The sequence below is a fragment of the Colias philodice genome, chromosome 25 (assembly GCF_061535455.1).
Source record: "Colias philodice isolate Cphi_HAF_F1 chromosome 25, ilColPhil1 Martin Lab GWU primary, whole genome shotgun sequence".
NCBI lineage: Eukaryota > Metazoa > Arthropoda > Insecta > Lepidoptera > Pieridae > Colias > Colias philodice.
Genome location: NC_143110.1, coordinates 1,262,123 through 1,290,016, shown reverse-complemented (window position 1 = coordinate 1,290,016; position 27,894 = coordinate 1,262,123). Strand labels below are relative to the sequence as shown.

Below are 27,894 nucleotides of genomic sequence, written 5' to 3'. Positions count from 1 at the left end.
AGCAGATCAAAAAAAAATGTGAGTTCTTATCGCGTGCAGTTGAGTTCTACAGTTCCTGATACTTTTTGAAATAGTTCTGGCGTTTTTACCTTAACAAACGACATTTGAAAAAACCCGACCTGGACCCGGCTTAACGTGATGCTAAGACGTAATGCTACGACGTGATGCTACGACGTGATGCTACGACGTGATGCTACGACGTGATGCTACGACGTGATGCTACGGCGTGATGCTACGACGTGATGCTACGGCGTGATGCTACGCTGTGATGCTACGGCGTGATGCTACGGCGTAATGCTACGGCATGTGTTACGGCGTGATGCTACGGCGTGATGCTACGGTGTGATGCTACGGTGTGATGCAACGGCATGATGCTACGGCATGATGCTACGACGTGATGCTACGGCATGATGCTACGGCGTAATGCTACGGCGCGATGCTACGGCGCGATGCTACGGCATGATGCTACGGCATGATGCTACGGTATGTTGCTACGGCATGATGCTACGGCATGATGCTACGGCATGAAGCTACGGCATGATGCTACGACATGATGCTACGGCATGAAACTATGGCATGATGCTACGGCATGATACTACGGCGTGATGCTACGGCGTGATGCTACGGCATGGTGCTACGGCGTGATGAAATATGACATAAATAAATTTTCTAGTGTTTCATTTTACGCGAGTATTTCTAAAAAGTATCAGGAACTGTAGAACACAACTGCACGCGATAAAAACTCACATTTTTTTTTGATCTGCTAAAATGCTAAAAATGATCTGCTACGGGAAGTTGGCAGATTATTTTTTCAAATGTCGTTTTTTAAGGTAAAAACGCCAGAACTATTTCTAAAAAGTATCAGGAACTGTAGAACTCAACTGCATGCGATAAGAACTCACATTTTTTTTGATCTGCTAAAAATTATCTGCTACGGGAAATTGGCAGATCATTTTTTCAAATGTCGTTTGTTAAGGTAAAAACGCCAGAACTATTTCTAAAAAGTATCAGGAACTGTAGAACTCAACTGCACGCGATAAGAACTCACATTTTTTTTTGATCTGCTAAAAATGATCTGCTAAGTTCACTAACATCTATATCATAGTATGTCACCAAAAAAACAACCACATAAATTAGTATCCAACGCCCTTAAGTATCGCATTAGCATAGTGCGTAGGTACCGCGTCGGCGCGGCGGCCCATTACCAAATACACACGTAGGTTTGATTCCCGGCTGATGTCATCGAACACGTCAATGTGGCGACAGCGAATAATTAAGGCGATAGATAATAGTTGTGTAAGGATATAGATTTTATGTTAAAACTAGGTTTCAAAAATATGAAGAATATCAAGTCGTATTAAATGAAAGAAACTCAGTCAAAATAAATAATCTAACTAATATCTATCTAATATATTTTATAAAGGCGAAAGTTTGTATGGATGTATGGATGTTTGTTACTCTTTCACGTAAAAACTACTGAACCCATTACAATGAAATTTAGCACACATATAGAGGGTAACTTGGATTAACACATAGGATAGTTTTTATCCCGGAAATCCCACGGGAACGGGAACTATGCGGGTTTTCCTTTGCAAACGCGGGCGAAGTCGCGGGCGGAAATCTAGTCTGATAGATAAAGCTAGCTGTGTAAGGCAAAGAATATAGCGGACCTCTAGTATTTCATATAAGACAAATATAAATGTTTGAATTTTTATCTATTAAATTAACACAACCACTTACGTCAAAATAATTGGCTACAAAATATCCTCCACTATATTAAGGAAGCATTTAGCCTTTTCCTATCTTTGGACAAATCACTAACACAAAACAAAATCAGTTACTAATCGCTCCACATTAATTATCTCAATTTATCCGCATACTCTGCAGGATCTTCAAGCATTTCACAGATCCCATAACTTAACGCTATTTCCGTAGCACGCTGAACAAACATACATTTCAATAATGTGTGTATAAAACATTTGCTAATACTAATATGTCTTTACTGGAGTCGTGGACAGATTTACGGTGTGGCTGGGAAATAAGCGGGTTTTTATGAGCGGTCAGTTTCCGCTATTGCTTTACTTAAATACAATAGAGCATAGATTTAAAGATGCAGACTTCAAACTTGAAATCTACAAAGTATGAAAAATTACACATTTTAATCTATGTACTTCATTTATACATATCACAAAATTATTTTGAGTGCACAATAAAATAATGTCCTGCACTAACGCACAAGAGATTATTCGTCGAAATCATTCGTATGTTTCTCATTGGCAGACCTGTTGTAGGTTTAATAAAAATTTGAAAAACAATTGAATAATGCTTCGCATAATGAGTTTTGTTTCATACATACTTATTTTTTTTTATTTTTATTCTAAAGAATAATCTCAAAAATAAATTAAACTCGCTACCTCTTATTAACGCGAGTTTAATAGCCCCATTTCAAGCGATCGTTACAACTTACAGTGGACGAAATGCAAACATATTAAATTATATGTCTCGCCAACTGATGTATTGGGTGTAAAATTATCTATTTGCACACTCTTGTTATTCTGCTTATATGTATTTGTTTTTATTGTATGTTAAGAGTAGCAAAAACGGCATATTGTGAGGTTTTTAAGCTGCAGGTACCTACCTCTAGGTCAACGCTAGTTTTTTTAAGATCACCTAAAATTTCAAATAGAACAGGAATCTCGATCTCAGATAACACTCACAAGAATAAACAAAATAGTTAATAAGTTAAAATAATAGTTAATAGTTATATCTATTGAGGAATATGAAAATAATAACAATGATTTGATTTTTCAGCCGAAAAAATGATCTGTTACTGAGAAAAGATGAGGCTTAAAAATAGTCAGTTTTTTGAATCGACACAGCATAGTTAATTTACGTTTATTCTTTCCTCTTTACATTTTTATTGTTGGTCACATAAGATTAAGATACTATTAAAGATATACCAAGGAAGTGATCTTAGGACGTAGGATTTACAAGTAAACAGTAACCACTTGACCAATATTTGCTATGACACCACTATATATCCATAAGTTATTTTTATACATGACTTGAATTACGAATAGTTTCGGTGAGGTAATATTAAATGTGGTAAACGTATTTATAATCTGTATTTGTTCGGTCAATATTTAATAAATTGTTTTAGATGTGCGATCATCGTGTTTATTGGAATTTATCTAAAACACGTAATTTATTTAGAAGTAATGAAACTTCACACATTCATTACTTACGTGATGAATAACTTTCTTTTCAGTCCGTTGTACACTGTACAGTCTTCATGCATAATTCATGTTTAATCAAAAAACTTGAACCTTATTCCTAAATCATAGATAAGTTCATAAAAAATATAGAAGAAAATCTGTCATTTTATAACAGAAGATTTCATAGTATATTTTATGTTTATTTTATACACAATTTTTATTTTACAGTACACATGAAATATTTATTTAACAGTTAAGTAAGTTATTAGTAACACCTCACTTCGTTTATTCATTTAAAAGCACTTTTGAATCGTCAAGTTATACAACGAATGAAAATATACATCTACAGAGAAACCTCTACACGAAACTCTAGATATAGAAGAAAAGTACTATTTTTATAACATTAAGAATGCACTAACTATTTATAAACATGGGCAGCCACGATAGAGCAATCACCGTATTTTCTCCCGACGGTCAGCTATTACAAGTGCAATACGCGCAAGAAGCAGTCAGGCGAGGGTCTGCCGTGGTCGGCGTGAGAGGATCCAACTCCATCGTCATAGCTGTTGAGAAGAAGGTGGTCCCGGAGCTGCAGTGTGATAGAACGGAGAAAAAGATCGTGATGCTAGATGACCATGTGGTGCTGGGATTCGCGGGGGTGAGGGCGGACGCTAGAGTGTTGGTTTCCAGGTAAATAATTGACAGGAACGTTGCAGTAGTTATGACAGGGCAATCACTTCGACGGGCATCTATTAAAAGCGCAGTACGTCTTAGAAATAAGTCTACTAACTAGTAGTGTATAAAAATCTATTTGTTTGCTAGTAGAAAGATTATAAAATATCTTTACCAACCAGCAGTCTATTAATTGTAGTGTCAAATATTCTAAAAATAACTGACAACATCAGCGATATCGCAATCCAAATATGTAGTAAAAAGCCCACATAATAACACACACTTGAACTTTATATAGGTATTCTGCAGGCTGTATCATCTATGCTTAAAAAGCATTCATTAAACATAATCACATATTCCTACAACGTTTTAAAGTTCCATCATTTTATTTTTTTACTTTTTACAAATATAAGTCAATTATACTCTTTATAGAGCTCAAATAGAGTGCCAAGCCTACCGCCTAACAGTGGAAGACGCCGTCACAATCGAGTACATATCACGCTACCTAGCTGGTCTGATGCAGCAGTACACACAGAACAATGGCAGGCGTCCGTTCGGAGTATCCTGTTTGGTCGGCGGCTTCGATGGGGACGGACCTCATCTGTTCCAGACGGAACCTTCTGGCACTTTCTATGAGTGGAAGGTAAGCCATTTAAGTACAAGGAAATACGATTAAAGTTGTCTAAGAACCCGACAGACAGTTTATATGTATAAAATTAAGCAGCATTTTTGTCGAAATAAGAATAGTTTAGTTATAATACAATATCGATTTATTATTAGGTATTAATGCCATGCTTCTCTAAAAGGCTACATAATTTCTACATGTTAACACCAAACACCGCCCACGGGGGAATCCCACTTTGCGATTTAAACAAGATTTTTTTGTAATCTTCATACATTTCCTTTTCTTAATGGTAGAGATTACTATTCAGACCCTAATACGAATTATGTCAATTTTATAGCACTGTTTCATTGTTCATTTTTAGGGTTCCGTACCTCAAAAGGAAAAAACGGAACCCTTATAGGATCACTTTGTTGTCCGTCTGTCCGTCCGTCCGTCTGTCAAGACCCTTTTTCTCAGGAACGCGTGGAGGTATGAAGCTGAAATTTATATCAATTACTCGGGTCTACTGTCCCTTAAAGCTGTGAAAAAATCAAACTTCTAAGCCAACGCAATCAAAAGATACAGCCGTTTATGCCGCAAATTTTCGACACTTGCAAGGGAATCAAAACCTACAGGGTGCTTCCCGTGAACTCAGAATCTTGAAATTTGGTACGAAGCAACGTCTTATAGCATAGATAAAGAAAAAATTACGAAAACCATAAATTGTACTTTGTAAACCGAAAACCGGAGGTTTGTACGGAACCCTCGGTGCGCGAGTCCGACTCGCACTTGGCCGGTTTTATTTTTTTTAGATTTGTAGGTACAATAAATAATTTTAGCTTTCCGTTCGCAGCTTCGCCCGCTTTAGGTTTATAAAGGTACTAAAGCCTTCCTCTTGAATCATTCATTAAAAAAACCCATGAAAATCTGTTTCGAGCAAACAATCAAATAAAAATCAAAGCAGGCGGCTTTTTTATATTACGTAGTGAAGAATTGTTAATCCTTCTTTTCAGGCCTGTTCAACAGGCAGAGGAGAAAAGGCGATACGTGAGTACTTAGAGAAGAACTATTCTTCTAATGCAGTGGTCACAGAACATGGTGCTATTCAACTTGCAGTCAGATCTCTGATGGAAGTGCAGTATGGAGGCAGGGAATTAGAGGTAGGATCATAGGAATTATTATGTTATCCAACCAAATATGTACATTATTATTTTAACACATGAAAGTAGAAATGTAGGTATCTAAAATTAGCATCAAACTGCGATTACAACGGGTCACCATGAAATTTGACTTTGATTGCAAAGCATTAAATTTCGTAGTTTAGGTCGTAATTAGACGGAAAAAAAATATATGGCATGAAAAACTTTGCTTTTGTGCTTAGAAGACTGATTGAAGGAAATTTTTAAAAATCTCGGATTTTAATTTTTTATTGAAAATAAAACTATTGAAATAAAAATGTTTATTATTTTTATTAAGTTTTACTATCAAATTAGCTTACAGAGAAGTGGAAAATAACTTAAAAGTGCACACTTTTACTTTTTCTTTTATGTTCATAGCTACTTTCTCTCTATAAACCCCAAATATAGTCGCCCATCATGTTTTCATTGTATTGGCCTTGATAGCGTTGTACAAAATTCATGATGTCCTGATGGAAACGTTCTCTTTGCTCTTCGGAATAGGCTCCCATATTGTTTTTAAATTTATCCAAATGAGCATGCAGCATATGTACTTTTAATGACATCCTGCAGCCCATGGCCTTAAAATTTGTAATTGGAATTTGCCTTTCCTTCCAAACACCTTTTACAATATCTACAAGCAACATGTGGAGCCCATGGCTTATCTTGATTCCGTACAGGACAGTCAAAATATGCTTCATAGGCTTCACAGAGAACGTGAGATGTCTTTAGTTCATATTTCACGTCTCGAACTTTAATAAATTGACCACATATAAAACAAAATGCATCAGCATCGTATTTGCACTTTCGTGACGACATTTTAAGTTATTCTGGGCTTGTAAATAATACCTGATGGTTGTTTATCACTCGGGTGCCATCTAGCGGCACAGTGTAAACGTTAATATCCCACTCTCACCGCGCGGTCTTTTTAAAAATATTAAAATCAATTAAAATTTATGAAAAAATTGAAAAATTAGTATTATTATTATAACTATCACAAAAGCAAACTTTATACCGAAAAAAGGTATTTTCTTTTCGTTTTTGTGCATAACTAACTGGAAAATAATAGTATAAACTTTAGGACAAAGAACGAAAATTTTTTTGTTGAGTCGTGTTATTGTATGTTTTATTTATCGAAGAAGGCAAAGCTAGGAAGGCAAAGCAAGGCTATCATCACGCTAGACTAATAGGAGCGTAAATTCAAGTCCAAGAGAATACAATGACGTATAGTCTACAAAGTGTTAAGACGATACACAAAAAAAAATCTACTGCTTGGCGGGCGGAGTCTAATAGCTCGCTATCGCGAACGCGGGTGTGCGCGAAGTGATTCTTGCAAACTCGCCGCGCTGCCGCTGGCCGACTCGGGACAAACATGTATGGAGTCGTCATACAGTTATAATATTCTTATACATATATTTAATTGTTGATTTATTGGTTTTATTTTCTTGCTTATAAACAAATAATCTTCTTTTTAACAACTACTTAGACATTATTAATAATTATTATTATTTCGTAATGTTTACTTTATTAAAAAATAATACAGGTTATAAATAATCTTTAAAATAACATGGATTTAGATAGAATTTGATGCTGACGTAGATATTACGTCATGCCCAGAAATGAAAGGTAATATTTCTGAAAGAAGTTATAAACCCTAATTCTTCTCAGTCAAAGTCAAGAGTGGAAGATATCACTAATACAGTAAAACTGATGCGAAACTTTGGATGTTAATTTGTATATTTTTTTGTTAGTTGTTACTTAATCACGTCAAGACTACATTACCAATTTTGATAAAATATAGCTAATTGCCTGGATTTACACATAGGATACTTTTTATCCGAAGTGAACACTTCTGTGGGATAAGACAGGATTCACGATATAATCTAATTCCACGCGGGCAAAGCCGCGGTCGGAATGATATTTTTTTAAATAAAAAAATTGTTTAAAAAAAAACACAAAATATATTGACGCATGTATTTATTTTTTGCACTCTATTATAATTGTAATTATTCATTACAAATAATCAAAATAAAATAGCCAGAACAAAGTTAGGCCCTGGTAGGGTAGGTAGGCAGGTACAGCAATGTGAGACGAACACTGGCTTATTTATATCAATAATAATGTATTATAAACATTAAATTAAGTTTACTTTCTAACAACAAAAATACATAATATTAGCTAATGTGAAAGCGAATCAACCAATCATCCCACAAAAATGAAATGTGCACACAAATATTCATCCAAATCGGTTCATGTCATTAGGAGGAGTGACTGCAGCGCCATCTTCCGGGCCCAATTGTGTTTCCAGATCACCCAGGAACTCAATTTAATATACTTACACAAAATTTTTCGAAATGAAAACTCACATTACTATGTAAATATGAATATAAACCAGTTTTATTACTAAGCAATTTCCCGCACAGGTGTAGTAAGTATAAATGAAATAAATATCAACATCAAATTCTTTATACAACATACTTATCTACCACCTTCTAAGAAATGTAATTCTTGAAATTATTTCGTATTTTTTTTAAATAAGGTGTAGTAAGTATAAATGAAATAAATATCAACATCAAATTCTTTATACAACATACTTATCTACCACCTTCTAAGAAATGTAATTCTTGAAATTATTTCGTATTTTTTTTAAATATAATACTACTCCAATGAGCTCCTGTTCCATATTATGACCACCATACTTCCACTAAGTTCACCATGATTTTTTATTTCTTTGCACTTTGTTGCTTTTTGCTAAAAATGAAATCATGCGATAAAACCAGTAGAGCTTTGATAACATACATTTTTGACTGAATAAAGGTACTTACGAAGGAGTGGATTCACATTGTGAACAATCAGTGGGTTTATTTTCCTTCTGGATTCCGGATTTCTGAACAGATTATTTATGCTATAAATGAAAAAATCTTACACATTCGTTATGTACTTAAAACAGGGGTACATATCAAACATCGTCTATAATACAATTATCGTCAAATTTAAAATAAAACCAACTTACTTCATTAATTTGTTCCAATTGTAAGCATTCTTTTTCCTCCAACCTTTATGTTTCTTCTTCTTATTTTCTTTATTGTCCCCATTTGTCTCATTTTGTCTTATCGTGTTGTCACCCTTTTTTACGATTGCGCGAGCGACACAAGTTCCCCGTGTGACGGCCGTAGCGGGAATGACTCGTGCAGCGATCGGGGTAGGAAGGTACAGGGCGGCTCTCGCTATATTGGCTGGTCGCGCGCTAATTTCAAGTATTTCTTGTTTATTTCAAAACCATCGCATATTTCAAAATTCTAACACGGTAGACGTATAGGTTGTATATTTTATAGTTAATATCCAAAAAGTCGTAACTTTACGTTTGTTATTTTGAAGATGCCAGAGATTAAAAAAAAATAACAATGATAACTTTGTATTTTTTTTCTATCGAGAAAATATCATGGAATCATGTTTCTAAAACGGTAGACGTATTGTGTTACTATTGAACTTTCTTGTCAAGAATTTTCATCACGACAACTTTAATAATATAAAAATTACGAAGGTTTGAAAAGGGCCGTAAATGTTAGAAAAATTAATTCATCACCTTAATAAACGGCGCCGTTTATTCAAACGCCTAGGCTACTAATGAAACGACTAAAACCTGCAACGGATAATCCCCATTCAGGGTGTTCCATTTCACGCTTACTATACAGGAAGTGATTTATTTTACATTTAATCTATATCCATAAACACGTGTCGTCACGCTATTTACGGTTTCTTTTAATGTTATTAGCCATGAACTGAACGGTTCAAGGATGGGGATAATAAATTTATAGTGCAGTTTTATTTGTTATCACAAGGACCTTATCAAATCTTTAAAAACTTATGCCGTTATAACTACTACCATATTTTTTTATAGAAACAAGAAAATTTGTGTTATAAGAATCATATAATTATTGCCTACTGCTTTAGACCAGGGGTTCCCAACCTTTTTTTGTCTACTGCCCACTTTAAGAATAAATTATTTTTTAACGCCCCCCTTTTTAAACATACTTAAAAAACGCTAAGTACTTATAACTGATTATTGAAACGCAACTTTATAGTAGAGTATCTTTTATTGAAAATAAAACAAACATAATCAATTATTATATAAAAACTAATGTGAAGGTTGAATCTGATGCTGTTCAATAAGTTTGTTGATATCAGGTTCCAATTTACTCAAAAACAGCCGCAAGTCGCCACGTTCGGTAACACGCAAACGATTTCTCTTTTTAGTAAGCAGCGTTGCCACAGCACTAAATCCACGTTCACACAAATATGACGATGGGAATGCTATCAAGAATCGTTGAACAATTGACCACAATCCAGGGTACAATTGTGGGATCGGTTTTTGTAGCCAAAATTATTGATATCCATTTTTAAACTTGATTTTTGTTTCTTCGTTTGTTGTCAATTCTATAAGTTCTTCTTCCAGCTGAGGTGACATTGCTGTGTTGACATTTGAAAACGGATCCAACACCCAGTCTGGTATTTCCAAGTTTAAAATGTCCTGGTATCGTTCGGTGAAGTCAATGTGGAGGTTTTCCAAATGTTGGCAGTAGGCAAACAAGTCGTCGTTACTGCAAAATACTGATAAATTCGGAAAATTGTGAAACTCACGTCTGCCCATATTCTTTTTGTGCAGAAGCAGTTTGGCTGCGAAAGCAGCAACGACATTTTTTGTTTTAATTAAATTTAGTTCATCGCCTTGCAGTTGGAGGTTCATGTCGTTGAACAGTTTATACAGGTCTGTCATGTAAGCTATATCATTCTTTGATGTTATGAGATTGTTGCGATCACAGAGTCAAACAGGTTGTAAAATCGAATCAGACAATTGCCTCTTGACAGCCAACGAACTTCAGTATGAAGCAACAAACGGTTGAAATCTTCGTCATTAGTAGCACAAAGCTGATGAAATAATCTATCATTCAAAGAGCTGCTACGGATTTTATTGACTGCTTTGATGACATATTGCAGTGATTGAAATAGTCGTTCACTTAAGTTTCTAGCAACCAAATGTTGTCTATGAATAACGCAATGTATAGCAAGGACATCTGGAATTTTATTCTTTAAGTACGCTATGAAGCCTTTATGGCGCCCTGTCATAGCCGGAGCGCCATCCGTAGCAACTGATATAATATTTTTCTAAGGAATCTCTTTCTCTTCACAAAACTTTTCCAATGTATTGAATATGGTTTCGCCTTTTGTATCTGTCTCCAAATTTCTGGCAAACAATAGTTCTTCACGTATTTTCTCATCTTTAATAAACCTCCCGTAAGATAGCAACAACGCTTCATTAGTTGGTAAAGTGGACTCATCGAGCTGAATTGAGAATTGACTAGTCCTCAGATGATTGCACAATGATTCTTCAATGTTTTCAGCCATTTCATCAATTCGTCTTTGCACAGAATTATTACTCAAAGGAATTTTTCGGATAATATCTGCGGCCGGTTTATGAAGCACAGTAGTTATTACTTCCTTTATTGCTGGCAAAATTAACTCTTCTCCGATGTTGTGTGGTTTGCCTTTTTGAGCAATTAACAAAGAGATATTGTACGAAGCTCGAAGTCCGTCGTCATCTTGCTTAGCAGCCGCCGAAAATAGTTTTGATACACTTGGCTGAGTATTATGCTTCTTCTCTAGGTCTTGAAAAAATGCTACATTCTTGTCTTTCTTATCTGGATGCATTTTATTCAAATGATCTTGCAGTCTTGAAGGCTTCATTGCTTCGTTCGAAAATGTTTTTAGACATAGAAGACACAAAGGCGACGACGGGTTTGTGGGATTTTCAATAAATCCGAATTTAATATATTCCGCAGAGTATTGCCGTCTCTTCTTTTTTACTTCCGACATTGTTTTGTTTTGAGAAATACGTAAGTGTTGAAATCAAGTACTGCTTATCTATTATGCGCGAAACCGCAAATGAAAATAAAATAAATTTACGTCGTTTATATAGGATTGCATAAGCAGCACGCACCAACAGGAATAAGACATCAAACGTGCATAAACTCGTTTATCTCATTCGACGCCCAATCGTACTCGACAAGCAAGAACAAGTATTATAGAACCAGCCGATTGATACAGGAATGTACAAATCGGATTATTTAACAAAAACTTGTTAAAACATGATTGCCCGCGGTCTATTATATCGAACCGATTTTGAGCTATATATCTTAATTAATATTAGTTGATGTTCACAAGATGTCGACTCTCGAAGTCGAGAGCTCAGTCGGTTTCTAAGAGTCTTCCTAGCTAGGTAGATGAAATTATAAATCGACCCCAAAGCCCTACACAACGCCCCCTTTTTTTTCTGGGTCTCTTACCGCCCCCCTTTAGGCCTGCAGCGCCCACAAGGGGGCGTTATCGCCCACGTTGGGAAAGACTGCTTTAGACTTTCATGTTATTTCTCACATCCCCTAATAAAATTATAATTATTGAAACAAAATACACCGAAATTGTAAATAAATTTATCATATCATTTTATCATACTTTATCATACATACTTTATTTTTTATTATTAATTATTTATATATATTATAATATTTTTGTCTTTCACAGGTCGCAGTACTTAAAAAGTCATCACCACTCGTCATGCTAACAAAAGAGGCTATACAATCTTATATCTCAGAAGCGATAAAAGAAAAGGAAGATGCAAAGAAATCATGAAAAAATCAATATATTTACGATTCTGTAAATACAAATTTAAATACGTGCATTTAATTTTGTACTTCGTGACAAATTGATTTCAGCGCCATCTATGTTGGTTGCTAAGAACTACGTCCTACATCTGCTCTGTTTATTGGACGGCGGACGTCGTGAGAACTTATTACAAGAGATGGCGTCAGTTGTATTTAGATGACAGTTTTGTTTTTTAGATACTTTTGAGATTTGTCTGCTATTATTATTTACAAATTTTAATTTAGTTTTTGTACTAATATTATACTATACAAAATATATTAATTCATGAGACTATTATTATTTGATTATTTTATTTGGATTACTATCAAGTTATCATAATAATAAATTTGTACCTATTTCCTTTTGTAATCTATTTCGAAACTTGAATTTCCGCTCGTCATTCATTTATACACTGAGACGTTTTTATTCCATTGTTAAAATAATACTTGCAATGCAGTTTTGTTCGGAGGATATTCCGACTTCGTTCAAGTAAATATTATGTAAATGACCAGGTAAACTTTTTTCTTACCTTTATTGATTATTCATTCATTGCAAACTTAGTATGAAATTGTAACAAACGGGGAAAAGACAATAATCCATTTAAAATACATATAACTCGAAAGTATGTAAATAATACAAATAACCTACACTAAGCCTGTCTTAAACCAAATAATTCATATGTAAGTAAGTACAATTTTCTTTCTTTCATATTCATGTATCATAATGCTCCAAGATTTAATATTTCCCACGCTCCAAATAACGTTGGTTTGAAGCCAAGTGCTATGACCCACAAAGGCAGAAAATGAATAGACGATAAAAACCCAAGTATCGCAGGTTGTATGGTCTGTGGATCTCTTTTCCCGCGCACTGCAAAGCTGTGTCTATGGTATTTTAAAAATTTAAGAAAAGAAATAGGTAGGTACATGTTTTATGTTATGTATTTACTTAAAAACTAATTAATTTATAATCTAATCACTATATTGTTTAATTCTTCCTTATGTATAATAAAAGATACAGAAGAAGAAGCCTTATATTATGTGAAAATTCGATTGAAATTTTAAAAATGAAATAGAAGACACAAATGTCAAACCAGCTGGATCATGGTGTTACCTGAAACAAAAAATATATAATTAGATTGGTAAGATATTATGTATTTACAATTTATGTCAATTCTGTAAAAAACTAAAATTATTATTTAAAACTATTATTTTAAATCAATTATGCCATAATGTTTCAAAATTCAAACGTTTGATGAAAATATTTCATCAATTCGTTAACCAATTAAATTTATTTCAAACAACTAATGGTAATTTAATCTCCCAGAATTTTCCATTCATCGAAACTATGAATGAATAATTGTTCATTAATGAATTCATATCATTAGTATAATTGGAAACAGATCGAGGCATTAAACATAATCACTGCCAGTTATTACAGTTATTATCATCTCTTCAATTGTATGATGACATCTTTATAATTCGTATTGCATGTTCGTGTATTGTAAGTTACATTTGATATTTTTATTATTCGATTTCAAAGAATGAGGCAATAGATATTTATTTCTACTAATATCATAATATATGCAAAAGTGAAATTTATCGATCAAATCGCATTTATTCAGTATGTTAAAACAATTTAACAGTCATATGCAATAGACAGATTTATTGTAGTAATCAAATTCATTATTACTTCGAAACTGCTTCAAAAATTTATGTAATTTCTACGACATTCTACATTATCAATTATTATAGATTCCTCCTAATAGAACTTAGCTACCTTTGGACCAACAACAAAATTTGAAAGCCACAAATAGGAACATGAAGTGCGAACGACACCCCATATAAATAACTAGCTTTCTACCCGCGGCTTCGCCCGCTGCATTTCAAAGAAAAACCCGCATAGTTCCCGTTCCTGTGGGATTTCCGGGATAAAAACTATCCTATGTGTTAATCCACGTTACCTTCTACATGTGTGCTAAATTTCATTGTAATCGGTTTAGCGTGAAAGAGTAACAAACACACACATACACATCCTCACAAACTTTCGCATTTATAATATTAGTAGGATAGGATATAAACTCAATATTATATCTAAGAAAGCTCTATTTAAATATTTATTTATAACACGAATGTATACAGAACATTTCCACACCTACTGTGTGAACTTAAAAATATCGCACTTGCACTAAAATGTTTACGGAAGTGAGTCATGCGTTAGAGTCGCTTCACACCGCTTTTAGTTGACGATGCTTGTGTTTTGTTTGTAACATTAGTGTATTTATGTTATTATATTTTAGGACTTTCAAATCAGAATATACTCTATGAGAGAGTCATGATTATATTCACGCATTTAAATAAAAATAATAAGTGTTGTATTATGTATAACATTATGATTCCCTTTTTTGAATAACTGGAGTCTAAACACGAGTTTGGTACGTTTAAATATGTATAATAATAAATACAGTTAACGTTTTTTTTTCCTAGAATATAAGAACTTTTATTAAGCCATTGAGCCCCGAACGGCCCGATCGGTCCACGACACAATAGATTTTCTATTGTGTCTGTGATTCCGGGGCCTGAGTTATTATTACTCTTTAACAGTGATGAATCACATATTCAACCTCACTTTTTCACACCATTTCACTAAAAAAATCGTACGAACAAAAATCCTGATCGCATCCCGTTCGACATACCCTTAATACACTTCGACTAATGAACTCTGAGCAATAAAACCGACACAATAGCAGGACGGGATTGGCGATTGGTCGCTTCCTAGTTAAATACCTGTGTATTTGATGAGAGACGTATAGAGGAAAGTTATTTGTAAATTAATTACCAAAATTATATTATAATTGTATTCTAATTGTACCGGTAAATTTCTTGTTGAACCATAAGCCCGTACAAAAAATAAAGATAATGATTCAAATCCGTGAAAACGACAAACTATTAATATACTTAGATTGAACTTGTTAGGGTAACAAATTACCTAATAATAAATATGTAACATGAAACCGCCATACAAAGGTATATAACTGTACCTATGTACAAATGAATGAATGAATGAAAAATGTACAAGTACTTAGATAATACGCTGTTATCACCTAACCTGTAATAATTAAAACCTATAGAATATCAACTAGCCTTCGAAATCATCATTCCAAGCCAATTACATCATATTATCAAACCACTTAAAAACAAAAAACCGACATAATTAAGCGACAATCAGTCTTGACATTTACAAATAATTTATGACCCGTCAAATGAGCTCAAATAGACCCACGGGCCCCTGGTGTTTGATAAAAATCGGTCACGTGCGAGTCGAATTCGCGACACTGGTTCTGTACAATAGGCTATACAGCAATTGCATTTTTTTTACACGCTTTATATTAGCTTCACCTGTATGTTTGTAACCGACTTCTTTGGGCGCGATTTTGACCCACTTTAAACGGCCAGATTTCGTTCAAACTTTGTATATTTATTGAGGACCAATGACAATACACTAATTTGATAAAATAAATAATAATAGTTTAGGTCGGTTTTCTATAAAAAGCGTGTTTTTTAGTTTTTTTAAACTATTATTATTTATAGAGAGAGAGATTATGACCGTACCAAACGTTGCTTACACTCGATTTTTATATGTATTTGTATAGCGACAACAAAAATAATGTATCTCTGAAAATTTCAACTTTCTAACTATCACTGTTCATGTGTGGTGACTGCCTGGTGATGGACGGACGGACAGACAGAGAAATCTATCTACCTACATAATATGGTTACGTGTTCCTCTTTCGGTGCGGAACCCTAAAAATGGTATCGTCTATTGGATAATTGTGTTATATATGGAAGTTGTTCCTTTGTTTCCTTCTGAGGAAATTAAGACAAATTGTCGGTGCTTTTAAGTTGAGATGTTAAGTGATCGAGCTATGTAATGTGTAGTGGGAGATGGTTTCATTAAAATAACTCTCGACATTTGAGTTGTATAAGAAGTTCTACTGACATTAATGTATAACCAAATTGACTAAGGGTCGATTTTTCAATGCTTGGTTAAAACCTGTGGTTAAAACTTATCCGTCCAATAAAGTATTACACGATAATATTAAAATGCCACGTTAACTGTTACATACGGGCAATTAGAAATTACCTACGTTTTTAAAATGGTAGTTTTATACATTATTCGACGAATAAATTTTAACCAAGGATTGAAAAATCAGCCCTAAGATCCGTTTTAATTAACAGCTGAATATCTTAATCATAACTGTTTCTATTTGAGTCAAAATATCTAAAAATAACACAATGTGCAATATCTAGTACTAGCTTTCCGCTCGGGGCTTCGCTCGCGTTTACAAAGAAAAACCCGAATAGTTCCCGTTCCCGTGGGATTTCCGGGATAAAACCTATCCTATGTGTTAATCCAAGTTACCCTCTATATGTGTGCTAAATTTCATTGTAATCGGTCCAGTTGTTTATGCGTAAAAACCATACATACATACATGATTACAAACTTTTCCTCTTTATAATATTAGTATAGATAGTATAGATGTATTGGAAATAACATTTATCGAGTGAACTATGTCGTTAAAAACATTCAAATACTAAGTTTAAATTAATTTGTGTAGCATTGATTTACTTAGTTCTCTATTTTTAAGTCGTAAAAACATTAAAGATATCGTTAATCTAAATGAAGTGTTAAAAGCTAATTACGACGCCACTTGTATACCCAGTACCACCTACTTGAAGATAACTGTATTAACAATGGTGTCTTATCGTCCTTATTCTTAAGTCTTTAGTTCTGTAATTAGGAAAACATGGTATTCCCACGGTAGGGAAAGGTATCTAAAACATTATATTCTTTACTATCATTTGTTACTGTTCTATGATACGATATGATGATATGATTATGAGGAATCTATACATATACTGCCTTACTAATAAACATTTATGCACTGTGTATAACAAGGTTATAACAGAAACGTTACTAATAAACGCTTTTTGACACTTCCCTGCTATACAGTTGTTATACAGGCTGTGTAATTCGTATGCCAGCTTGTGCAACCCTTAGGGCGGGGGCACACGATGCGTTGCGGCGGCGGTGCGGCGCCGGAGCGGTGTCGCTGCGTCGTCTTACATAGAAATATCTGTGGCATGTCACACGATGCGCTCCGGCGCCGCACCGGACTTGTAACCACCAAGACGAGGCGGGGAGGGGTGAATGCGGTGCGACGTCGGAGCGGCACCGCTCAGTTGTTTTGCATCACAAGGAAGGACACGCTGTGCAACCCTGCTACGACGCCGCTGCGACATAACAACGTTACGGCGCCGCACCGCTCGTGTGCCCACTGACACGGTGAAATCTTTGCGGTGCGGCGCCGCATTGCATCGTGTGCCCCCGCTCTTATTCAATCGCGAGACCTTGTTTAACCATTGTGTAACCTATGAAAGTGTGGCGTTTTAGTTATGGATTATCTAAATTATTTCAATATTTTTGATCAACTGGATGAAGAAGAGCCCCCAAGAAAAAAAAAAACATATAAACCTAGGTATGATCCCTTTTCCTTGGATGAAGATGAATTTAAATATAAATATCGCTTTTGTAAAGCTTACGCGAAAGAAGTCATTGATTTAATTCGAGACGATATCGAACATGCCACCAAGGGTGGCTTCTGTGCAGAGCTTCAAGTCTGTACAGCATTGAGGACATGGGCGCGACAAGAAGTACAAGATGATGCTGCAGACATTCACGGCATGAGTCAGCAGTCTATCACGAATATATGCCGTAGAGTTGCCACCGCTCTAGCTAGGAAAGCAGCGCTATTTATTTACATGCCACGAACTTTGGAAGAAGAGGAAGAAGTTATAGCAGGATTCCGAAGAATATGTGGCTTCAGAAATGTGGTAGGTGCAATAGATTGCACACATATAAAAATTAAAAAAATTGGTGGGGAGAGCGCACAGTACTATGTGATTGTGCAACCTTTTATTAAAAATATGTCAAGTTTCAATTTACAAACAAATCATTACATATAAAAAAGTTATCCACAAGTAATAAGTGCAACTAAAATAAAATTATGGTTAGTATCACATTAGCAACTGTAATGTTAATTGTTACATACTTGTAACTCCACTATGATTGCATCACTATCAAAGTGATTAAAGTCTACTTCAAACTCTTTAGGTATCATGTCAATCATTTCAATAGTTACAGGGTCTGGGCTAGGCGGTTTCGGTCCACCTCCAGTTTCGCTACGTGCATTTTTATAAATTGAAAACTTTTGCTTTGCATCTGATTTCGCTATCCGCCACTGCTGTTTTATTTCTATAATAGTACGAGGCTTGTTGTTAAGTTCATTAAATCTGAAATAAAACAGGTGATTAAAATATTTCATTGTACACACATAGGCTTATTTATACATTCCCTATTGTGGTGCATCTACACAATGCATATGAAGGAAGCTGGAATATCAGCCAATAAAGAATAAACACAGTTATAAACTTTTCATTCATTGCAGTTTGCAATTATGTTCTGTTCATTTTGCACACCCAGTTCAGCGCTCAGACTGCTGTATCGATGACTCGTTTCTGCTTATAACACATAGCAATCACTATTCATTGCCTAGATAACAGAATATAAATAGTTGTTGTAATACATACCGTTCTGTTATTTTCTTCCAAGCAGCGTTTTTGGCTTTATTCGTATTTGTGTCGGTATTTTTATTTTCTATAACGTCCACAAACTCGGCGACACAACTCCGTAGTAAATTCTGGGAAAAAATCACAAGAAAATATTAAATTGTAGTAGGGATCCAGTACCTATTTTTATTTACGAATTACGAACAATAAAATAAGCGTACCTTTTCCAACGAATCCCAATTTGCAGAACGTTTCCTCTTCTTTTGTTCAGAAATGTGGATATTATTTACTTTTTCCATTTTGATGATACAAGGATAACACACAAAATTAATCGTAGGTAATATAGTAACACAAAATTGAAAATAATTGAGCGCGACGCGACAGACAGAGGTTATGCGTCAAAATTGAAAATACCACATGACTTTGACATTCCAAGATGTGTTCATAAGTTAACAAAGAATTATGAAATATTTTGTTATTATTTACTGTTCTTAAGCCAAATTTTACTTTTTTGCATCGTAGACTATTTTTTAATTTAATTATCATCTATTTTAATATTTATAATAATTAATTGCTGCGAAAAAATATGAAATTATTTTCAAGTTTCGATAAATATTTTTAGGTTTCAGAACGTTCACAACATGTTGCCAGTAGTAAGTGTAATAACAATTATATAATTATACAAGGTTTACTCATTGGTTATTAGTCAAGTTATGAATAAACACGTATTCAACCCTTAATCATTGCATAAGTATTATGATGTTTAACAACTGTATAATATGTTTTTATTAGTAAGACTGATAAATTATAATAAATCTGTAGAAGGGTCAATTCTGTACATTGAAAATATTGAAAAAATAAATAGCAGGGGTCGTTACTGGATCGATACCAAACCCAAATATGTGATTAAAAAAATTTTTGTCTGTCTGTATGTGAAGGCATCACGTAAAAACTAACGGTTCGATTTGGATGAAACTTGGTATAATTATACCTTATTATCCTGGGCATAAAATAGGATACTTTTTATCCCGGAAAAATACGTAGAAATAAATAAATCTTAATTTTTCCGCGCGGACGGAGTCGCGGGCGGAAGCTAGTATGGAATAATATAGTATTCTTGCATATTATACTTTAAAGCATAACACAAAGTTATAATTACAAGACAAATCGTCTACTATCCAGTAAAAATCGATCAATAAAACAAATTTATCCTACAACAGGGTAAAGGTCGCCACTCGCCTATATCAAAGCCACACCTAACCGACTGCGCTACAATAAGAGGTGTGCCAAATCACCGTATTGCCATTTCACAAGGCGGTTAGTGACTTCTGTAAATGCTAATACGCTGAATTGACCCGAAGTCCGTACAATTGACATATTTGATTGTGGTACAAGTTATAAGAGAAGCGGAAATTAATAAAAAAAAACAAGTTTCATTAATCAAATCTATCGAATCCCGTATTAATAACGCTGTAGCCTCTATATGCAAATAATTAATTTATCTAAAAACCAGCGAATTCATAAAACAAATACCTCTCATTAAATACGTCAATAGCAAAAATTAAATGATTTGATAAATACATAATCCTAACTATAACTCATAAGCGAAGCGACAAGCTATAAACTGAAACAATAAAATCGCTTCATCTCATAATTCGCACTTCACTTTTTGCAACGGTAACAAAGTGGGTGGTATCGATTCAAAACTCGTTTTGTTATTGTTGTCTAAAACAATCGCCGGCTCTTGAACTTGACATGCGAGATGGTTGTGGTTTTACCGATTTAGAAAAAGGGGAGTAAAGTTTGTAGGTAATTAATATTAAAGTGAATTCCCGCATTATCTATCTGTTTCACTGATCGACACGTTATTTTACCGACAATTAGGTCAGCAGTTTGATTAATTAAATTTTAATTGATTTAAATTATTCAGCACTTAATTTTGTATATCCTGTTCAAATTCACTTTACCATTAAACCATTTAAGACACTGATAATTTAAAAATTCTTAGACATGAAAAAGCTTCTTAAAAAAACGGTTGATATGATTTAGATTAAATTTTTATCAAAGATTGAGACTATATTATATATAGAACATTTGCATAAACAAAACATAATATGTAATACATATATCAAAAGACATTCATAAACCTAACATTGACCTGTGTAATTGTCTAGACTACTTTTACGATACCATTTTCGAATAAATTTTATATTATCTCATATTACCATTTATTTAGAATACATTTAAATAAAAGTCCCGCTCCATAAAACTAAAAATGGATATGAATATATTTGAAACGTCTAAAAGCTTATATGAAATAAATAGCAAAGAAACTGTAAATAGGTACTGCAATATCAAAATCAAGTTTTAAAACGTTTATGGTACTATACTGCATACACATCTGCCGTCCTTTAACTAAAAAGCCGTTAACCAACAAATGGTCAATTTTCAGTTTTAAATGTAGGGTGACAGAGTTCAAAATTCTCTATCTTTCTGTCTAAGAATCATTTCTCTAGCATTAATAGTTATAGAGATATAAAAATATTGTAAGCCGTTAAATAACACAATTTTCAGCGATTCCATAACTTGAAAGCGTCTAACCAACACTACTTCGCTAAATTTCCTTCAAAGTACCTTAACCGCCAGATTTAATAATTATTTTTTAGCTTTTTACTTGACTAAAAGTACGTTATCAGATTATACTTGACTATAGAGACGCAAAAGGACTATAACTGCTTTATGATAAGCTTTCATATAACTATTCCAATGGAAATCCTTACCTTATTTGCAGTTACTCGCCCTTAACGCTTTTTTAGTTAAGTAATTTTATTTAGGACAAATTCTAATAACACTTTTTTGCTTAGCTACAAAGCAGCTAACCCTCATTTTTTAGCTAAAAGGCAGTTATCCGATTCTGGTGATGCATCAGTTTTGGGGATGAGAGTGATGATGAAATAATGTCGCCCCCAAGCAGAGTACCGATTGCTTTTGATTTTCTTTTACAAGACGTATTATTTCTGATCAAATTTACTAAGTTTTAAACAATCTAGCAGCTGAATTACGGAAAATATAACAAGTCAAAGTTACGAAAATTTGGTAGATAATGGTTACGTCATTGCGAACTTTCAATCGTATTTCTCTGTTTAGACTCTGATTTGTCTCTGTAACCGAGAAAGAGGACATAAGTAGGCAGTCTATACTATTTAATTTTTAAAACTATTTATTAATAATGTAATAAATTTACCCCTTGGGTGGAATTAGTAATCGACTGTCAAGCAATGTACTAGAGATGGTGATACAAAAATTGTTATGAGTACACTACCTTTGACCCGCTGACGGGGAGACCATTTTGCCACTATTGCTATTTTTTCTTTTCTTTATATTAGATTATTAAGATTTGTATTTTTTTACATGGTAGCAAATAAAAAGTTTTCTACCTCCTGCTATTTTCCACATATTCTGGTATATTATATTTTCTAAATGTGGATGAAAGAGTCTTCTAATCATTTGATAAGCGGTTCTACATTATTTATTAAGAGCATCCCACATGTAAGTCGAGCTTGAAGCCCTATTGAAACCAGGGTGTTTTTTTCAAAAACCTCGTGCACAAGTCTTAATTTTTTTTTCAGGAAACGATTTATGTTTACATTGTTTGTGGTTCTATATGTACTCACATATCCGTGACTCGTATGATGGCTTCGCAGAAGAGTATTTATAAAATAACGTTATAATTGCAATTCTAAATGAAAATACGGTTCCAAAAAGAAAAGCGAGAAGATTTATCTATAATCTTAACCCTTAATGAGCCTCTGTAATGAAATAAACGTGAACATGACGAGAAATAAAGGTTAATTTTATCAACAACTTAAAAGAGTCATTTAGTAAAAGAGTTACAATACTTGTTACTCACAAACAGACGCAAGAACCATTAATTTAGATAGTGTTTAAATCCTTAATACTTAAACCTAAAAGCTTTTGATCCTTTTCCTTTCCATTGGTTGACCTAGAGGATGTAATTCCCGAGAGCAAAGCCTAAGACAGCAGCAAATTTTTAACATTAGTAAGATTAAAATTTAGTACAACTATATAGAATCATAGTACAAAAGCATCTAAAAGCCCTTAACCGTTGATTATAAAGTTTTTGAAATTTAAATTAAAGCGAAAGTCATAGCTTAAAAGTAGTTATAGTAGCTTAACGACGTTTTAGGTAAGCATTTTATTACTAAATAAAAAAAAAATCCCAAAATGAAAATAAAAATACTAAATTACTTAGCTAAAAAGTCGCTATGGTATGTTAACGGCCGTCTTGTCCAGTAAATAGTTAAAATTTTCAGATTATATGCTGAACTAAACGAGAAAAATTGAATTTAAAAATAAATTATAACAGTTTCTGGGTAAAAACTATTATTTATATATAATATAATTAAATTTCGATCGATGTATCTCACAATAATTATTCTAAGTGTCATAATTTTTAAGAAATAACGATTTCCGTGTTTTTTGCCATTTACTCGAAACTCACTTCGTGGGCTTAACGGCTTTCTAGTTAAAGGACGGCAGACATACAGAGTGTAATCGGTTATTATTGCCATTTTACTCATCAGGTTAAGAGCTTTCGATGTCAATTTAAAGTTTTTTAATATCTGCAATAGTTACGGAATAATCGCCTGTGCACACTTAACGATTACACCCCGTATATACCTATTTATAATCACTACATAGTATAAAACAAAGTCGCTTTCTCTGTCCCTACTCCCTATGTCCCTATGTATGCTTAAATCTTTAAAACTACGCAACTTATTTTGATTCGGTTTTTTTAATAGATAGAGTGATTCAAGAGGAAGGTTTTAGTATATATGTAATTTATTATGTTTTGGACAAAGCGGGCGAAGCCGCGGACGGAAAGCTAGTTATTTATATAGAAAGAAGCAATCAGATACTCGTAATATTTGTTAATATAATTTATATTGATATATATAGCATAAACATCAAATTTCAAATAATATCACAAGCATTTCTTTATAATTTCTCTTTTAATTATGGATTCTCATCACATATATTCGTTTCTTAGTAAATATCTATAATATCTGCTAGTTAGATATTTAATATAAAATACATAAATTATCATACTTGAAGCCTCGACTTGTTCTAATCCATTTGCTAACAAACTGTTTGATCAGGTGCCCTACAATCTTATCTAAAGCCGAGATGACACTATTGTCTTATATTACGTTGTTAACCGACTTCAACAAAGGAAAATTAAATTATTATTTTAATAACAGTTTATATTCTGAAAACTCTTTCTTGAAAGCCAAGTAAAGAGAGATTTTTTGTTTTTGTTTATACCGGGATACGTAATTAAAAAAAAAATACAGAAAATTCCAAAACATTTGTTTTCAATCACGCTAAAACTACTATGCTGCTTTTGATGAACTTGGCAGTGTTGCATATTAATTTTTAATCCCGTTCACTCCAAGCTCACTTGTAGGATAAAATAGTAGTAATAATAAAAAACAAACTATTACTCAAGACCCATAAACTTAAAAATTAACTTTCACTAATAGTTTTATCGTTTAGTAATAAAAAAATATGCAACGCTTGTTAGCGATACAAGAGTAAACAGCGTAAAATAAATTACTAGCAGAACTTAATATTGGTTTAATTTATAAGCTGTAGCTATCCTACCTTTTGATATTTTAAATTATATGTACTTATATGTTTATTTGTAACTGCACGTGTAAGTAGTTGGATAGACAGAATTTATTATGTTATTATTTAAAATTCAAGACCCTACAGGAAGGATGGAATATTTGTATGTTTCCTAATGATGATATTCTTTGATGAGTTGGTTATGTTACGACCTATTTTATAAACAATGGTGTAGAAGGATAGAATGGTAAGGAAGTAAGTGATGCTATTTGTCGTATTAATGCGGTACTGTGAAATTCAACGCAATCACATACCTATTTTTTTTTTATAATAGCACAGCCTACTTTAAGAGTGACCTATTTTGCGAAGACACGGGCGGAAATACTTTTTCTTCTTTTGTCTATGGCTTTCCCGATCCCAATAGAGACGGATTCTGCCAATGTCCAGTGACAAGCTAGTTACTTATATCAATGAAGATTCTTATTTGCATCCACTTGCCAGCGAGATCGAGTTCAACGGAACGCTAGCGAAGCGTGACGTACACTTTCCCGGCGAAACCGTGGCGTGGCGTGTTATATAATTGTGTTGATACAATCGTTTGATAATTAACTTGCTGCTTTTGGGGTTGATAAATCTAAATCAAAGATAATCTATACAATAAAAATTAATCGCCATATGTGCTTAGCACAAACTCGAGAACGTCTGAACCGATTTAGTTAATTATTTTTTTTATAATATGTCTTAAAGTACGAGGAAGGAAGAAGGTTCTTATGGTGAGGAAACCGTAAACATGTACCACGGCCCACGGGCGATGGCGGGGCGTACCGCTAGTTTACCTACATAGATAGGTATAAAATCTAGATGCTCATCCCGGCTTGGGATAAAAATAAAATATACCACGAATAATGTAGCTTTCTGCTGGTGAAAGAATAAGTGAAGCTTTCGGCGCTCGAAAGAATCGATAAAAAGCTCTATTTAAAGCTCTGGATAAGCTTTTAAGAAAAAAAGTTCATTCAAATCCGTCGAAACACATTAAACATCTTACACCTTATACATCAATTTTAACCATTTAATCAAAATCGGTCTACTCATTACCAGCCTTCTTACAATCAAACAGATTACAAAACGTGTTTATAACCTGACATAATGCAGCTTCTAACAATCATAAGCTTGTGTTGCCACTTTGTCGTGACGATAGTTGTGTATTTTAAGTGTTGTGGCTCATATATTTAATGGATGTGTTCACATGTACAACACGATTTACTGTCGTCTACGACATTTTGTACTGACGACAGATTGTCATGACAGTGAGAACGGCTAGCACGATAGTCGTTAAACGATAAACAATCATTACGACTTTCGTGTCGGCAAATCTATCGTAGCCACGATAAAAATATCGTCTCATCGCATCCACGTGTTTCAATCATCAAACGACAATAAGACTGCCGTGGAACAATAAAATGTCGTCGTGATCCAATGGGAACACCTAGATACGATATTAGCTATTCGCTAGACAATATTTTTTTAACGACAAATCATCGAATGGGAACAGCTAGAAACGACAGTCGTCCAACGATATATTTATCGCTACGACATAAGAGAGAACATCTGAGATCAACATCTGGCATAACTCATCCCGCATTGGGAAAGGTCAGTGACACTTGTGGGCGTTTTTGTGCGCGTGCGCAGGGTTCAACGACCGATAAGATCGATCGATAATGTTATGGTGTGGATAATTCGTTGATTTACGACCGGTTTTATGGAGGTGGGTCAGAGCTGGTTATGGTTTATGAATTATGATATTGTTAGCCGTTTACGATAGGACTCATATTTTAAAAGGAGAGTGTATATATATATAGGTAGGTATAACGCTAAAGATTAAAACTGCTGAAAAGATTTGTATGAGGTTTATTACTCAAACATACAAGCTGATAAAATATTAATAGAAAATTTTAATCTCAATAAATATGATTACTATGCAAATATTCAAGTGTTATAATCGTGTAGGAATTACATATTTAGAATGTAGTTGACCCGAAATTGTTAGATATACCTAAAATTAATTCGAATGGTAAATGTTAAAAATACTATGTAATGACGATTCGAAAGTGCTACTAAATAGTAGTCTAATTGAATAAATGAATGTTTGAGTTTGAGTTTGAGTTTGAGTTTGAATTACTGTATGTATGTACTTACCTACGATTACAAATAAATATTTTTTTTTAAATTTAATCATGAATTGATACCTTCAGCATCCCAACTTGCATGATCAAAACGAATTCAAAATAAAGACATAAAATGTTAATTTGTAAATTTTACGGTCAACATTTTCAAACTACATAATTACTTACTTAATTTTATTTATGAATAAAATTATGCAATCAATTCATTTAAATATGCCCTTTACGATTATTATAATTAAACACATATTTTTACGAGATTTCATTACATTCTTGTTCTTACAATTATTTTATTTTGGTTTTATTATGGACGGGTATGTATTAAATTTTAATATAGGTAACTGTGGTGTATATTTTCATATTAATTTTATAAAAATACTAAGACCATAGCGTAGTCTTAGTATTTTTATAAAATTAAGACCATACGCTATGGTCTTAGTATTTTTATAAAATTCATATGAAAATATACACCACAGTTACCTATATTAAAATTTAATATCCTTCTTACTAATATTATAAATGCGAAAGTTTGTGAGGATGGATGTGCATGTATGTTTGTTACATTTTCACGCAAATACTACTGGACCGATTACACTGAAATTTAGCAAACATATAGAGGGTAACTTGGATTAACATATAGGATAGATTTTATCCCGGAAATACCACGGGAACGGCAACTATGCGGGTTTTTCTTTGAAAACACGAGCAAAGCCGCGGGCTGAAATCTAGCATCCAATAAATGCTTAGCAGTTATAAAGACTTCAAGTACGGACCAAAGAATGCACTTGCTTGCATTTCTCAGAATCAATATCAATTATACCTGGATAACTTTTTCTTCACTATTTCTTGGTGTTGTGACAAATTGCTGATTCCTAATTGGTAAAGGTATGTTCCTAATTAGTAAAGATATGTTTTTGTTCGTGATTTGATTAAGCAGTGGCCGGTTTCCTAGATTTATGTAGTGTCTTCATTGCAGTAAATCTATACTTAATATTATAAAGCTGAAAGAGTTTGTTTGAACGCGCTAATCTCAGGAACTACTGGTGCTATTTGAAGAATTATTTCGGTGTTAGA

The 27,894-nt window shown here is 33.6% G+C and overlaps 3 protein-coding genes and 1 long non-coding RNA gene across 4 annotated transcripts in view; 1 reads left to right on the top strand and 3 right to left on the bottom strand.

Moving 5' to 3' along the window:
- Positions 1-27,894, bottom strand: part of shot (dystonin-like protein short stop) — a 300,260-nt gene that overhangs the window by 231,833 nt on the left and 40,533 nt on the right. The window lies entirely within an intron of this gene.
- LOC149477180 (proteasome subunit alpha type-7-1-like) lies at positions 3,646-12,353 on the top strand. Its single transcript, XM_089710664.1, has 4 exons — positions 3,646-3,905; positions 4,320-4,530; positions 5,505-5,651; positions 12,246-12,353. Exons 1-4 carry the CDS (start codon positions 3,646-3,648, stop codon positions 12,351-12,353), a joined length of 726 nt encoding a protein of 241 aa, XP_089566790.1.
- Positions 7,255-9,260, bottom strand: LOC149477181 (uncharacterized). Its single transcript, XR_016317617.1, has 4 exons — positions 8,680-9,260; positions 8,492-8,553; positions 8,272-8,417; positions 7,255-8,155 (listed from the first exon to the last, which is right to left on the bottom strand). It is a non-coding gene; the product is annotated as an uncharacterized LOC149477181 (long non-coding RNA).
- LOC149477179 (uncharacterized) lies at positions 18,329-19,785 on the bottom strand. Its single transcript, XM_089710940.1, has 3 exons — positions 19,213-19,785; positions 19,013-19,122; positions 18,329-18,715 (listed from the first exon to the last, which is right to left on the bottom strand). Exons 1-3 carry the CDS (start codon positions 19,288-19,290, stop codon positions 18,460-18,462), a joined length of 444 nt encoding a protein of 147 aa, XP_089567066.1. The 5' UTR covers positions 19,291-19,785; the 3' UTR covers positions 18,329-18,459.

Coding starts and splice junctions, on each gene's coding strand:
- LOC149477180 (XM_089710664.1), top strand. CDS start 3,646: ATGGGCAGCCACGATAGAGCAATCACCGTATTTTCTCCCGACGGTCAG. Junction 3,906..4,319: donor GCTAGAGTGTTGGTTTCCAG/GTAAATAATTGA, acceptor TACTCTTTATAG/AGCTCAAATAGAGTGCCAAG. Junction 4,531..5,504: donor GCACTTTCTATGAGTGGAAG/GTAAGCCATTTA, acceptor CCTTCTTTTCAG/GCCTGTTCAACAGGCAGAGG.
- LOC149477179 (XM_089710940.1), bottom strand. CDS start 19,290: ATGGAAAAAGTAAATAATATCCACATTTCTGAACAAAAGAAGAGGAAA. Junction 19,123..19,212: donor ATTGGGATTCGTTGGAAAAG/GTACGCTTATTT, acceptor ATTTTTTCCCAG/AATTTACTACGGAGTTGTGT. Junction 18,716..19,012: donor TGGAAGAAAATAACAGAACG/GTATGTATTACA, acceptor GTTTTATTTCAG/ATTTAATGAACTTAACAACA.